The 15,596-nt window shown below is 46.4% G+C and overlaps 1 protein-coding gene across 1 annotated transcript in view; it reads right to left on the bottom strand.

Annotated features, from left to right (window-relative positions):
- Positions 1-263: 263 nt before the first annotated feature.
- NXPH2 (neurexophilin 2) overlaps positions 264-15,596 on the bottom strand; it is a gene marked incomplete at both ends in the record, with an annotated part of 37,276 nt that continues 21,943 nt past the window's right edge. The window contains one exon of the mRNA XM_084265267.1: positions 264-1,007. Coding sequence (XP_084121393.1) covers positions 264-1,007 — 744 coding nt within the window. The remainder of the gene's footprint in view (positions 1,008-15,596) is intronic.

Raw genomic sequence — 15,596 nt, 5'->3', positions numbered from 1 at the left:
TGATGAATATCTCTTTTTTTGGCTGTGTGCCTGCTGGGTAGTTCCCTTCTCAATGCTAAAACGCGGTTGGTCTCAAATGAAAACGATGGTTACATAAATAGTTGGAGGATTTACCATACAGCACAAACACAGCTACAGGGTTTGGTTTTTTTTTTTTAAAGACTTTTTAAACCCGTTAGGAAAACATCATCTTCTCCAAAAAGGTCAATGGAAATGCTCATTTGTATGGTGGATGCTGTAACCTCTCATCACCCGCGCCCGCCTCAGCCAGAGGACAAGTAGGGAGTCTCGCTGTGGTAGTTATAATCAGGACAGACCTTCTGCACCAGTTTGTAGTCTACGCTGTAAAAAGCAATGTAAATGCAGATAACTTTAAAGGGTTTGGAACACAACCAGGAGACATGGCTTTGAGTCTGCTCTTGATAGCAGATCTTGGACGGGTCGAAGTTGCACAAGGCAGTTTTTTTAGCGCGGTCAGTCTTCTCGTACTCGATTCGGCAGTTGAAGGACTTGGACTCCTTGGTCTCCAGCGTCGACTGTGGAGACGACTCAAACTCAACCACCTTGGAAGGTGGCACCAGGCTTACAGAAACATTCCCCAGGCCTGTGGAGTTATGTCGGAAATAAACACTGAAGGTCCCGTTTCCGTGGTCGACGATTTTCCCTGTGATCAGGAGGTTCAGCTTAACAGTTTTGATGTTGGAGTGGAAGTCGCCCCATCCAAACATTTTCTTGAATTTCCCAGTTTTTACTATAGGTCTGCGCTTAGTTCGTGCCAGAGACTCCTGAACCTCCGTGATGTTGGACAACCAATCCCAAAAGTTTTCTATGCTGTCCGAGTAGGACACCTGGCCGTGCTTCAGTACTGGAGATGGCTTAACAAAGAGGCGTAAAGGATTGATGATCCTGGAGTGGACCACGTTGTCAACCAGTGTCTCTGCAGCATCCTTGTCTTCCCAGTCCAGCACGTCTGTGGCTTGGACGACTTGATTAGCATCGCAAAATACCTGTTTCAAACCAGAAAGAAAGAGTTGTTAAATAGAAAGTTTGAAAATAAAACTATTGAGATGTAAAAGGAGGCTTTAGGATTTATTTTTACATCGATAGGGTCTGGGCTGTTCCTGTCAGGTCGACTGCTCTAACACATCAGGTCTTGGTGCCCTATGATAGCTCAAGGATCTTGCTCAAGGATCTTACTCAAGGTAGGTTCAGGCTGGAGTAGTCTGTTCCTGAAGGACTGCACCCCCATGGAAAGGACACATGAAAGCAGCTGGAAGACCTGCAGCCCATGGGAAGGACTCATGTTGGGGAAGTCGGTGGAGGACTGTTTGCCATGGGAGGGACCCCACGCTGGAGCAGGGAAGGAGTGTGAGGAATCCTTCATTGTGGAGGAAGGAGCAGCAGAGACAATGTGTGATGAACTGACCCCAAGCCCCATTCCCCATCCCCCTGTGCTGCTGGGTGGGAAGAAGGGAGAGAAATTGTGAGGGAAGTTAAGCCCGGGAAGAAGGGAGGGGTGAGGGGAAGGTGTTTTTAAAACCAGGTCTTATTTATTGACTCTGATTTGATTGGTAATAAGTTAACTAATTTCCCCAAGTTGAGCCTGTTTTGCCCATGACAGAGTGCTGGGTGATCTCCCTGTCCTTATCTCGACCCAGAGCCTTTCCTTATGTTTTCTCTCCCCATCCAGCTGAGGAGTGGAGTGATGGAGCAGCTTTGGGGGGCACCAGGCCTCCAGCCAGGGTCAGCCCATCATGCCATGGTTCTTGTAGCACTTGAGCACGAGCACGAGAGTCAGAAGCAGAATCTGTGTTCCAGCAAGCTGGAGATGACAATCTAACCTTTCCTCTGTAGATCCTTTAAAACCTAAAGTTTTGGAGAGTATTTGGGGTTTGCTCTGTTCAGGACTTACACCATCACCCTAATGTCCAAAGAAAAACTTTCTCAGCTGCAATTACTCTTAGAAAACAGAAAGGAAAGGTGCTTAAAAGGGGAAGAAGAATGAAGAGTGTTGCCCTGTCCTCATCCTGCCAAAGCACCACGCTCGCTTCAGCATCGATCTTGCAGTGCTACCACACAGGATGGGCTCCCAGCGATGCTGCCACACAGGATGGGGTCTTCAGTCTCCAGTTAGCAGCCACAGGAGAATCACGGTGGGGGCCAGGGAGGGGGGGGAATGTTTGCCTAAAACAGCCCAAACCCAGCGTGTGTGGCATCCTCAGTTGCTGCCTGACGCTGAATTCATAGGGTGGGATTTTGCGCTGCCCGTCTCACGAGGGAAACCGCAACGCCGGGCTTGTTTTTCCTTCTCCTACCGATCCCAAAGGGTCTGCAATGCCTCTGGTTCCTGGCAGTATTCAGTTTCTGGAATATCCAACTGTTATTTCTCTCACCTTCCATTTTTCACCTCGCCATCCAGCAAAGATCAGACCCACCAGGGCCCTTCATCTTCACTGCTGCCTGTTCTCTAAACCAGAGCCCACGTACCACGTGCTCCCCTGACTGTCCCTAACGCAGCGATGATGACTGGATGCCCAGAGACTGCCATTGCTGTTCACAGCCTCAGCATCGCAAGGCCAGCACTAAATAAATCTGCAGCTGGATCCAAACGTACTGTGCAGGTGTGTCTCTGCAGAAATACCTCATTTTCTTCTTTAGATTAGAAAAAAAGGGGGAGGGGAGGGGAAGACAACAATGATCACTGGCAGCCTGAGACCTTGGATGTCAACTTTCTCTACGCCAGGTTTTTTTATGGCTGAGAGAAAATAGGAGATTCTAATGGAAACAGTGACAGATGCTTATCTGCTCCAGCACAAATAGCGCTGTCATAGCCGTGCTGGGGGAAGCAGTCGTTTCCACCCTGATGGAAAGCTCCTGGTGAAGCAGTGTCATGTTTATGCATGGTTCTTCAGCCACTTCTAAAGCCTGCTCTCCAGCTCAGGAATCAGCCGGGTGATGCTGGGAACAGCTGGCCAGCATCGCTGCCAGGGAAATAACCTTCCCTGCTGCAGAGAAGCGGCTCTCTTCAGATGAAACAAGAACTGATGCACATGGTTCAGCCATCCTTCACCCCAAAACTGACCTGAGGCCTTTAAAAACACACACACACACACACACAAAATTAAAGAGGCTTTGCTGCTGCAATTCTAAATTCCAGCAGGGACCAGGGACCTGGCAGTGCTGAAATACCAGGAAGTTTTCTGTGTGTTTGCAATGGCTAAATGATCTGCTGCTTAAAATGCTAATGGCCACTCAAAGCCGTTGGGCACCTGTAGCTGGTATGGCTGTTAGCAAGTGGGAATTGCAGTTGGAAATTTTCAAGAGGAACACATGGAAATGAAGCTGCCGGGCTAACAGGAGGGTCTAACGTTGGTTCTTTGCGACCCAGCTCTGCCTGTCCTCTGGCAAGGGCACAGGAATGCACACGATGGTCCTCCTGGGCTACTTTTCTTCTGTGATGTTTATTGAAATCCATGCAATTTGGCTTTTTTTTTTTTCCCCCTTCTCCTTTTTGAAGGAATCTAGAGGGCAGTGAGTCATGTGTTGCGGGTAATGCTCAGTGTATGTCTCTTCAGGGGGCTCTCACTCCAAATGAGCTCGCGGAGCTGCTGGTTTCTGAGCCGCTTTGTTTCGGAGGGGGCTGGTATGGAAAGGAGAAATAAACACATGGGTGTAAGGTTGGGGTGGCTGAAGGCTGGGAACTGGGTAGGTTTGTCACACAGGTAAGGTAGCAGGGCAGAGTTATTTCAAAACCATGACAGTGGGATTGCAGAGCTGCATTGCGCTGAGCTACGACTACTTTTAATTATCTTAATTACCGCGCGAGGTGTACTCGTAAGATAATGAAACTTGTCCCCAGAGCTACAGTGCTGTGGACTGTTTCATGCAGCAGTGGAACAGCTTTCCTAACGTGGGAACAGGAGATCGTTACTCTGTTGAGTTACCAGATGCACTACTCCCATCTGAGGGCCAGGCAGCCAGCACTAACCACTGCCCCAGCTCACAGAATCACAGGGGTTGGAAGGGACCCTCAGAGATCATGGGATCCAACCCCCCTGCCAAAGCAGGGTCCCTAGGACAGGGCACACAGGTTGATGTCCAGAAGGGTCTTGAATATCTCCAGAGAAGGAGACTCCACACCCCTCTGGGCAGCCTGTCCCAGGGCTCTGTCACCCTCACTGTGAAAAAGTTCTTCTGCATATTGGTGTGGAACTCCCTGTGCTCCAACTTGAGGTCATCACCCCTTGTCCTGTCTCCACAGACCATTGAAAAGAGACTGGCCATTTCCCCCTGTGTCCCACACTTCAGATCTTTATAAACATTAATAAGATCCCCTCTCAGTCTTCTTTTCTCAAGTCATACCTTCTGCTTAACCTGAGTCATTTTTTCCCCATTTCTTTCTTCCTTTGATGTAGTTTGCAGTCTGCCAGGATTCTCCAATCTCATCCAGCCTTAATTCCTGACTGCTTCATCCTACAGCCACCCTGTCTCCCTGATTCCACTGCAGGGAGGAGGCTCGGAGGCTGACAGAAGCTGTCAGCTGGGCTGGGTGCAGCAAAGGGACCTTTGTTGTGTTTTGCAAATGTTCAGTAAAAAGGTGCCTAACAAAGAACCACCTGGTTCTGCTCAGCCCCAGCACAGCAGCAGGAAGGAGGGTGCATTGTTCAGAGGCATGAAGAATATTTGTGCTGTTTTTATGTAAAACCTCCTTTGTGTGTGCATGCACACGGGGTTTTTTTCTACTATTTTAGGTAAAGCTTTCTGCAATATAAGAGAACCAGAGTCTAACCCATTGTTTTCCTCTATACAGCGCAGAGGCCCTTCTCTTGATGGCCTTTTTGCTCTTAGCAAGGACAGGCTGATGCCCTTTGTTCAGCTTTTTATTCACATCTGTTAGCAATTTCCAGGAAATAAGGAGAATGTGTATTAAAAGAATGCAGCACATGCTGGGGGAAAAAAAAAAATGACTTCCTCAGCATCTTCCCATTTCACTAGACTGCTTCTCTATATATAATGCTTGCAGGGTATTTGAAAACTACTGGCTTAGGGAGGTTGGTGTATACATTTAAATAGATGGCTATTGCTGTAGTTCTCCTCTGCTGCACCTGCATTTCCCCATTCCCTCCAAACCATCAGTTGCCAAGCAGAAGAAATCACCTCATCTTTTTTTCCATATTACAGAGGCTAGTGTAAAAAAGTCACCCAGTTACCCAAAACCTCCCATTAGGCTGTAGATATTTTCCAATAAGAAACATAATCTCAGACCCATTCAGATGGACAGAAGCCACCCCCCTGCCTTGATGTTTTCTGTCGCTACGTTAACCACAGGAGCGGCTCAGCCCCAGGTGTGATGGGCTTTGTATTTACAGAGTTTTAAACTGCAAACCATTGGTTCTTCCTGTGTGCTTCTCCAACGGGCTGTGGCTGCTCTTGGAAACCTTTTTCTTCCATGAGCAACCCTGGCTGCTGTGGAACAGCACTGTTTTTGCAAACTATTTGTGTGAAATGAGCCTGCATCGATGAGGTATCAGCAAGTGCTGCAGTTTCTCTACTTGCCTGAATAAGTTTGGGTTCATCTGGAACTCCCTCCCACACCCTTCTCTTAACTGCACTAACTAGAAGCAGGTGTACCCATGCAAGAGTTAATCGTTCTGATGCTGTGGGAATTTTATCCAGGTTATTCATCAATCACCAGCAATCACTTCCACAGCTTCGGCCCTGCCAGGAGTCTGTTTAAAGACTCCCAGCAATTAGCTGAAATACATGGGTCTGTGGGGATAAACAGCTCTGAAGTACTGTTCCTCTGCTCTCTGGTGCTGCTGTGAGCCTTTTATCCCAGTGATGGAGAGGAAAGGGTGGTAGGAGGGAGGTGGTACTCAGTAACCTCCTCCCGCCCCCAGTTTCACCAGTGTAAAACCTGTACAGTGGTTTCCTCACTCTCTGCTACTCACAGCCCTGAGGCTGGATCTCGTGGGTTTGTGTTGGTGGCACCGTGCAGCAGCACATGATAGTACTCTGGCTTCCTCATGCTCCTTTCAATCCAAGCTGGGTGCTGCAAGGATACTGCAGCATCACTGAGCGGCTGCACAAAACCCTCCGTCTGGACGGGGTGGGGGGAGGTGGGAGGGGAAGAGAAATAGCTCTGCTTTGTCTGTTTGAAAATTCAATGATTTCAACACATTTATCAAATTTTAAATAATTTATGCCTTGACAGGCCTTATCAATTTTGCAAAGCACACACATTAACCAGATACAATGATCTCATATTAGCTTTTTCAGCATCTTACACTGGAGCCCAGGAAGATTAATAAAAACTCAGCCCATCATCAATTAAATGGAAAAACATAAAATTGTGTTCCATTATAGCTTTCCTCTTTCTTTCCCCCCCCCCTAAGAAAATGATGATGGCTGCTAATAATTCATCACAACAAGCTGAGCTTGAACTTTACTGATTATTAAATACGTTTCTCCCAAAGGCAGCGGCCGCGATGGGTTTTATGGCAGCAGATGTGATTGCTGCCAGGAATACTTCAAGGAATTCAGGAATTAAGCAACCCCTCCTTTCAGCAGGGCTGTGTAAAAGCACCAGGTTTGTTCCATCCACTGCCTTATTTTGCAGGGTGTTCTAAGCCCCTGTGCTTTCATAATTGTAAGGTGGATTAACTTTCATTTACCACTGCAGCTTCTGCTAGGAAGGGAATCTGTGAAGTAACGACTTGAGCTACGGTGCAGAGAAATCCTTAAGGCTGCCTCCATCTTCATCTGCCCAAGTGCAAGCTCAGGTTTTTTGCTTGGAAATTTTTGATCCTTTCTCCCCAAAGTTCTGCTGGGAAGCTTTCCCCTGAGAAAACAAAATCGTGCAGGTCACCCTGCCCCAAGAAAAGAGGAGTTGCTCTGCACTGAATCAGAAAAGTATTTCATTCCCAAAAGTCTTTCAATTTGCACCAATTCCTCCTCCCAGCTTTGCTGCAGCTCCCAGCTCACTGGTCCCTGTGCCAAGGTGAACTGGGCAACAGTAGCTGCAGCAAACTGAGGGTGTACTCTGCTTTGTAGGCAGCACGTAACATCCTTCCTCAGGTTGGAGTTTGTTGGGTGTTTTCCTCAGAAGGTGTATTTTAAATTAGATAAGTACAGAGGAGTTGATAGAAGCTACTTATTAGGAATTGGTTTTGTTGGTTCAAGTGCACGTGAGTACCCGAGGGCCTGACAGCAGGGATGCAGCTCTTGTACTGAGAAAATAACAAGGGAGCTCCACAGACATGCAGCTAACCCACTGCTGTATTTTATTTCCAATGCCTTGAAATATTCGAGATGAAGGAGCTGCTAAATCATGGCTGTGGATTTGGCTGCTGGCTTTACTTCCTAAGCTGGAGTCTTCTGCTGTGGTTGTGGCTTGATGAGGGACCCCAAAGTGCTCTGGGCAACTGTCCCCTTCCAGGGGGGTGTGTTGCAGGCTGCTGGTGGAGCTCCCCAGGTCCTGGTGATGCTAACTACCTGTGTGGGAGCCTTGTCTCACCCTGAGGAGCCTGTGAGCTGTCCCTGTTGCATACAGTCCCCTGAGCACTGGTCAGGAACAGAGGGAGCAGGGATGTAGGCTTGTCCAAACTTCATGTGCAAGCAGCACGCTGGCAAAAGCAGGACCCACCTGAGCATTACCCAAAGTCCTGCCTGTTCCCTTGATTTGCTGGGCAACCCCAGTTTCCTTATGTGTTTGTCAAAGGCTGGGAATTAACTATTTCCCCCTGTACTGCACCTCGAGTGCTGGGTCCAGTTCTGGGCTCCTCAACATCAGAAGGACATCAAGGTCCTCAAATACATCCAGAGAAGGACAACCAGGCTGGGGAAGGGGATGGAGAGAAAATCCTATGAGGAGTGGCTGAGGGAGCTGGGGGGGTGTTCAGCCTGGAGAAGAGGGGGCTGAGGGGAGACCTTATCGCTGTCAGTGACCTGACAGGAGGTTGTAGAGAGGTGGGCGATGGTCTCTTCAGCCAGGTGACAGGAGATAGGACAAGGGGAAATGGCACAAAACTGTGCCAGGGCAGGGTCAGATTAGATGTTAGGAAAAAGTTCTTCACTGAGAGAGCTGTTGAGATTTGGAACAGGCTGCCCCGGGAGGGGGTTGAGTCACCTTCCCTGGATGTGTTTAACAGACGGGTAGATGAGGCACTTAGGGATATGGTTTAGCATAGGACAGGAACGGTTGGACTTGATGACCTTAAAGGTCTTTTCCAAGCTTGTGATCCTGTGATTCTGTGTGTGATTCTGTAAATGAAGAGACTGATGAAATTGCCATCACCATTTACCCATGCTAACTGGGGGGGTGGGATGCCAGTATTCAGAGGAGGAGCTGAACCCTGCCAGACTGGATGCCTGTGCTCTCCAGGCACCTGAAATGCTTTTTCTACCTTGTACAACCTCTCCTGTATTAAACTAACTAAATAAATACTGGGTAATCATTGTGACTGGCTGTCTCTCTCCCGTGGGCGACAGACTCTTTGGGAGACTGTGGGGCAGAGAGAAAAATCACCTTGGAAATTCAGAGTTCACCTGCTTGATTTCTATCTCTTTGAAAAGGGGACTGTGGGGGTTCAGTGTGCTAATTTCTGCAGCAATATCCTTTATGGGGTGAAACTGCAGAGCAGGGGGTGGCTTTTCAGAAGGACTCATCTCTGGCTGGATGGCAGCAGAATACTCAGACGTTGCAGAGTCCCCTGCCCATGTTACAGGGGTTAGAATTTGGAAAATTTTAAAGGCTAATGCAGCAATTGCTACTTTCTTTCACTCAGGAAAGGTGGACAGAAATCCCCTGTTCGATAGCTAATATAATTGGATTGCTTTAACAATTTTGTCCTGTCTCCTGTAGTTAAAACTAAAATGACAAGCTGTTTCAGCAGAAAAAAAAGCAGCTTTCATGATGGAACCTTGCAGCCCATTAAATTTTCTGCTTGTAAATGAATCCTACGAAGAAATTCCCCCCCCCCCTTCCTGCTGCAAAGGGATGCTGTACTAGCATCCTCACTGACTGAAGGGACATGATCGTTGCTGTACTGTGTCCTGCTGTCAGTGTCCAGTGATGGGGCTTCCTCCAAAGCCATCGCTCTTTGGGACAGCATCAGAGCAGCATCACAGAAAGGTGATAGAAAGAGAATGAGGAATGACAGAATAAATATATGTATCAAGGCATTAATTGTGAATATGAATGCTTTCTGACACACTGCTACCTGAAAGTCAACTAATACTGTGCTGAACACAAGCACAGGCTTAGATACCTGAAAGACACGAAAATAAGGGGACGCCTGAAGCTTTCCCTCTCTGCTGAGCTGCTTCCCTTTCAGGAGTTTCAGACTGTCACAGAAGGCAAGTCAGAAAACATAAATTGGGAACATGAAAGGCAACGTGCGACTCAGCACTACTTTTCCCTCCTCTAATATGGCAAGTTGCCCCTCTGTTCCGAGGGCAGGCGTGCGGGGAGCTAACGAAGTGTGGTTCACGGCACACCGCTGAAAGGGGCTTCTGCCATTCCTGCCTCCAAAGATCTGAGAGAGAAAGATCCCTGTCTACATCTGCTGGTACTGAAAGGCAGGGGGAGGTAACAGGCAAAATCTTTAATTTAATGAGCACTGCAGACTGTAACATTCCAATAACCCAAAGACAAAACCACGGATTTAAAACAAGGGGGTGTGTTGGGGGAAGTTTCAGTTCAGGCTTCTTGCCAAAAATTGCACACATCTACTCACAAGCACTTCAGCTCTTTCTACTCATAGCTGTCTTATTTGTATGTCTGTAGAGGAACAACTTGTATAATTTGCCCAGGTATTACTAAGTTATCATTGCTATTTTTAAGACACCCAGCTCTTGTTTGAAGGGTGGAGAAGTAACATAAATGTAAACCCTTCTGTGACCGATCCAGAGGCAAGACTTGTACAAAAATATCTAATTCAATTACCACACATACAGAAAACGTGGGGAATAGTATTTATAAATACATTAAACGTTCAAGAATAATTCTTGGTCCATAACAGGACAGACAAGAAAATGCTGTCAAGGAGTGGGGCGGTGATCCAGCGCCTTGCGCTGCGATGGAGATCGACTCTCCTTCAGCAAATGAAACACAACGGCCATCAAGTCCATGGCATACTAATGGAATAATGTAGCTTGGTGGGGCTTCTGAAGATAGAAGGCTAAAAGCTGAAGTTCTGACTTCAAAATCAATGTGCATTTGTTTCAAGAATAGTTTCTAACCCTGGTACCTGGAAGGGAGAAGGTGAAACCTGAGCTGAGCATGTGAGGTGATGGTTTATGTCTTCTGGCTGCCTGGGCACACGTCAAGACTGCGGTGTGGGGGACATTTATTTTAGTACCTCTACTTGTTTGCTCCTCTACACAACCCTGTCCCTAGTCCTGGCATGACCACAGTGCCTGATGCAGACCAGATCGAGGTACTTGTCCATCTTTAAGAAGAATACACAATTCATGCTCTGCCAAGGCATAAGAAGGAACTGATTTCCAGGTGCTTTCTGAGTCACTGCATACGTTTGCTGGAAATTCAGGCTGTGCTCCTGCTATCTATTTTGTGCTGAGCTTCACTGGTGCTATGGGCACACGTACTGTCCTATGGGACTGAGACTTTTAGGATGAAGATCTGGCACTACTTAGTTTTAGAAGACATTCCTATTCACCTGGAAAGCCTGTGAGATGTCCCAGAGGTTCTCAATCTCTGATGAAGTCACCGTGCCGCTTGCAGACACTGCTGATCAGCTTCACTACTGAGGACCCAAACCTGACCAAGCCTCCTCTTCCCACAGATTGAACCAGGGACCCCCAACTCCTGTGCCAAGACAGCACCTGCTGACCATCCATCTGCTGAACTTCACAGTTAATAATTCTCCTCCCCCTCCCCATCTTATTTCTTTAATGCCTGGGAGATTTTGCTTTACATTTGCTGAAATCAGTTCATTAAAATACTAATTTCGAACTGTAATTATCTGTTGGTGAGGGCTGCTGGTTGAACCAGCGGTAGCACAGATAGGCTCTTAGCTGCAGGAGAGCTCACAGATGCTCAGGTCCCTTGAAGCTCCTTGCAGGAGTCACTGTGACACCCTGCTAGAGGCTGGGGAGGTTTTTTTGGGGGAAATGCTTGAAGAATCATAGGTAACCATTAAGAGTATTTTATACAGTGGGGAAAATACATTCACAGAAAACTGCTGTATCTGTAAGAAATGAGCCTGATTTTACTGGAGCTGTCATGGAGGTTTTGTATGCCTTGTATATTTTAAATTGAAAATCAATTACAGAACAGCCCTTAATCTCATCTTCGGAGTTGATTCATATTTGGGTGCAAACTCTGAGACCCTGAGTGACCTCCCTCCCCACTAGGTACGACACAGCAACAGCTGATTTGTCTCTTCTCACTACTCACGTGCCATTATTCCATTTTTTCCCTGCATTATGAAGCAGAGAGTTTTAATAATCGAGCCAGATTAAATGAATAAAAGGATGGCCTCTGATAAGTTAGAAAAGGAGAGAGAAGCTGTGGGCTTCTAGCCGATTTCGAGCTCTGTGTTATTACAACACGTAAGAGATGATTAACAAAGAAAAATATTACAGTTATCTACTGCCTTTGAGAGTCTGACTAATGAACCTCCAACAGCTGCTGTTGAAAAATCAGTAACACTATCACTATCAATTTCAAGACAAAGCACAGCTGACAGATGTTTGAAGTGATAAATCAGGCTGCACAAGGATTAAAATAACAAGCCCCAAATGGCCTTTAAAAGACAAAGGTGCTGCAGCAAACTATTTTCAGCCACTTTGGATACTGTCGGAAAGTTAGATCACTGATACAATTATCTTGCAAAACGCTAATGACCAAAGTAATATGTTATGAAAAATCTAACAATGGGGATACTTGAGCCAAGTTTTTGAAAAGAACAGGTTTTATAGTCATTTGGGCTTTTAATGGCAGGACGGAGGATGCCGTGCTGCCCTGAATATTACTTCTGGGAATGAGTTATGAACAGTACGCGCCGGGTTGAAGCATAAAGTGTAACTGAATTGCATTCTTCTACATTTTAATTAATGCTATTTTAAAGCAAGAAGCTACATTTTAATAGGCACTGAACACCATTATTTAAATAAGGCGTAAGATTTTTCTGTTGCCTCACTGCAGGATGCATTTCCTAACAACCTGTCACCGACGTGATAGAGATGAGGAGCCCGTTCCTGGGAGATACCGTGTGCTTGCAAACTCTGCTGCCTTTCACAGGAGACAACTGTAGGGATGGGAGAGTGAGCTGAAACAAAATCCAACTTTCTGAACTTTATCTCAGCTTTCACTGCTAAGTGCATCTTGTCAGAGGGTGCACAACTCTCTGTCGAGGTAGGGAGGAAATGCTTGTTTTAAAGCATTTAAAAAATGTCTTTTCTTTCCTGGCATTGCCTCTGGCTGAGAGAGGGTCTGGAGGGGTGGCAGGACAGGCTGCGTGGCTGCAGTGCTGTCTGGTGCCAAGCTGGCTCCAGGTGGTACCCGCCGAGAGCTGCCCCGGCCCTGGCAGAGCATCACTCGCATCCCCTTCAGCCCGTGGTTTCAGTACAGCTCAGGGACACTGCAGAACCCAGCAGGCAAAGCTCCTGGTTGAAAAGAGCGGCCCTGAGTTCTGAGCTGATGTTTTGGGAAAGCTGTCCTCATCCCAAGGCCCTGGGCAATACCTTCTGCTAAAGAACCCGCTGACTGGGGCGATTCAGTGACTCAATGATTCCTCCTGCTATGTGAAGAAGGTGTGGATGTATCCAAGAGTCCATTGACTGGGCAGGGATGGGGGGAAAATCATTAGTAATCTCAAGCTGAAAGCTCTCTTCCAGAAAACACACATCTTGTTGTTTACTTCAAGCATGATGTTCCTTCCTGGAAATCCTACTTCCCACACGTGCCTTTGTCAATGCACCAAGACAGGGACAGCCAGACCCAGGCCACTGTGAACTGCAGGAGCCATGTGGCACCATCCTGGCACATCCCTAAGAAAAATGTTTCTGCTTGAAAGCTCTGTGATATAAACTCAGGGAAACCAGCAGAGAACGCTGGATTACTGCTGGTGCAGAGGAAGAGGGCAACCTACAGCTCAACAAGCGATGGAAGGTCAGGCTACCGGGGGAGGAAGGGGTACAAACACCCACCTGAGGATGCTTCAGAAGTGCAGTAAGGAGGTGTAAGGGTCACACATCAGGGAGAAGCTTCTCCATTTATGTCTTCTCAATGACATGGAGGCCCTTTGGGAAAAGCCTGGCAAACACAGGGGTGTAGCCTTCCCAACACTGCACCAAACACCAATCCCTTGCTGGGGGTACCCAGCAGCCCCTTCGTGCTGCCTCTCCCCACCGGCTCCAGCAGAGACGGCTCCATCGCACAGCTCGGGATGAAGGCAGGGCTGAGGTTTGTCTTCCTCCCCACCATGCAGCCAGGTGTGGAAGCTAGGGGTGGCTGGGAGCTTCCCCATCCTCACTCCTGCCGGGGAGGAGCGGCAGCGTGCTGGCTCACAGCTTCTCACCTCCCCGCTGTACGCGCACAAGACCACGGCGGTTTTTCTAAATTAAATTAAAATCTTTTTTCCTTTTCAAACCACTTAGCATGAGGTAGCACACTGGGGCACTTTGAGATACTTTACTGCTGCCTACACACATGCAGGCATGCTGCTTTCCTAAATAGATTACTCTCTTAAAGAAGAGAAAATCATTGACTGAAGCCGCTTTATTATTAAGTTTTAAGGTGAAACAATATTAGCCTTTGCCTAGCAGCAGCCAGCCACGCCTGCAGCCATTGTGTGCTGCATAATGGTATAGTAACAGTGACTTCATACTGTAAGGTCCTATTGAAACCCAATTTTAATCCCTTTTAATTTATTCAGCCATCTTTTATGTCCCCAAGAAGAAAACCAGAATTCCTTTCAGCCTGAGTTTGTTTGTGCTTTGAAGATTGGGGAACGGTTTGAGATTAGTTGGTCACATCTTTTCTAAATTAAAAGCTTTCTAAAACAGAAATTCCTTAGCAATTTTTTATCAACAGAAAAACACAGGTTTTTTTGATTAATTTTAAAAGCAAACAGACAAACCCCAACCAGTCCCAATCAAGACCAGTGCCAGGTACTTGAAATATTAATTCAAAAATGAAATGACAAGTTTGAGACACTTTAAAAATGACAAGGTCCTAATTAGAAATCCTGTCACCAAGTAAGTTTTAACAGGGCTTAATTAGAAGTTGGTTAGTCATCTGTCCTGACATAACAAATCCATGACTCAGGTTTAAAGAAGGGAGAAGAGATGAACTTGATACACAGTACTACTGGAAGAATGTCACACCGTGTCCCTGGCTGGTTCCCTTGCAGTAATTTACAGAGATATTTAGTATCTAGGATCTTCCTACATGTAAGAGCAGAAAGAGGATTTGAAGAAAGAAAGGCTTACATCAGATGAAAATGTCACATTCTAGCACAATAGGAGTTAATACAAATTGCTGTCATTTGCATAGAAAAATATAATTTCAAACCTATTTGCCCCACACATACCATACCTGTGTCAAACAAAATGGGAATAAATACCACACATCTTTACATCTTTCAGTCTTTCTTTTCCTGTGAATGACTGTGCACGTAACCAAGTATTAATTTGGTCTCATCCCACGGTGTGTTTGATGTATTGCTATTAGCATATAAAGAATAACATTTGCAGGTTGTATACAAGAACCTGCAACACTGGCAGGGTGCTTGCAGTTGGTGAAACAAGCACTGAAGATGGATAAATCACCCAAGGGAGGAGGGGAGGAATGGGACTCTTGCACAGGGCTTCCAAGGCACACACATCTAGAATCTATACCCTAGAAAATGTACAATCCTGAAGAAGAGGCAGAAGGGTGCTCTCCCTTCGGATGCGTATTGAAGGTGTTTTAAAAGGAAGGCTGTATAAAATCAGAGCCTTAAAAAGTCTGCCCTGTGTTACCAGGAATAGTACAAATTGGAAAGCAAATGTCAGCATGTCCAAGTGTTGTAACAGCAAACAGTATCCCAAACCTCTGCCTGCAAAACCTCCAAAGGCCGAAATATGAGGTCAGTTTGGATAAACATTCAGCGAGAAATCTCGGCTCTGTTGTTGTTCTTGGCTTCCCTCACTGCAGACCTCTTTCCCCCCCCAAAATTCAGCTAATGCCTCCATGATGCCCATTCCTCTCTCAACAACCCATTTGGACTTTTTTTCCCAGCTCCTGGACTCAACCACACACAATACCACAACCAAAACGTTCCTTTTGCACCTTGGCTTTCAAATCCCTTTTGGGATCTTTTCTTTTTCAGTTGGCCATAGTCTTGGAATTTGCTTCCAAAATGAGAGTTTTCTAATTTAAGATTTACTCTGAAAACAGCCACTGTGCTGTCATCAGTTCTCACTACTTTTTAAAAAGCAGAACGAGCCGGTTCAGAAGAAGCCGTAATCACAAATAAGACCTACAGGTCACTGCTTAATTCATGCACTGCCTGAAAGAGTTTAATATGAAATGAAGTTTTTTTAATCCAACAGCCCCATTCTAAACCTGTGTAAGAAACCTGACTATA

The sequence above is a fragment of the Gallinula chloropus genome, assembly GCF_964237585.1.
Source record: "Gallinula chloropus genome assembly, chromosome: 5".
In the NCBI taxonomy this organism is placed as follows: domain Eukaryota; kingdom Metazoa; phylum Chordata; class Aves; order Gruiformes; family Rallidae; genus Gallinula; species Gallinula chloropus.
The sequence above is the reverse complement of the archived record's forward strand: the minus strand, read 5'-3'. Positions and strand labels throughout refer to the sequence as shown.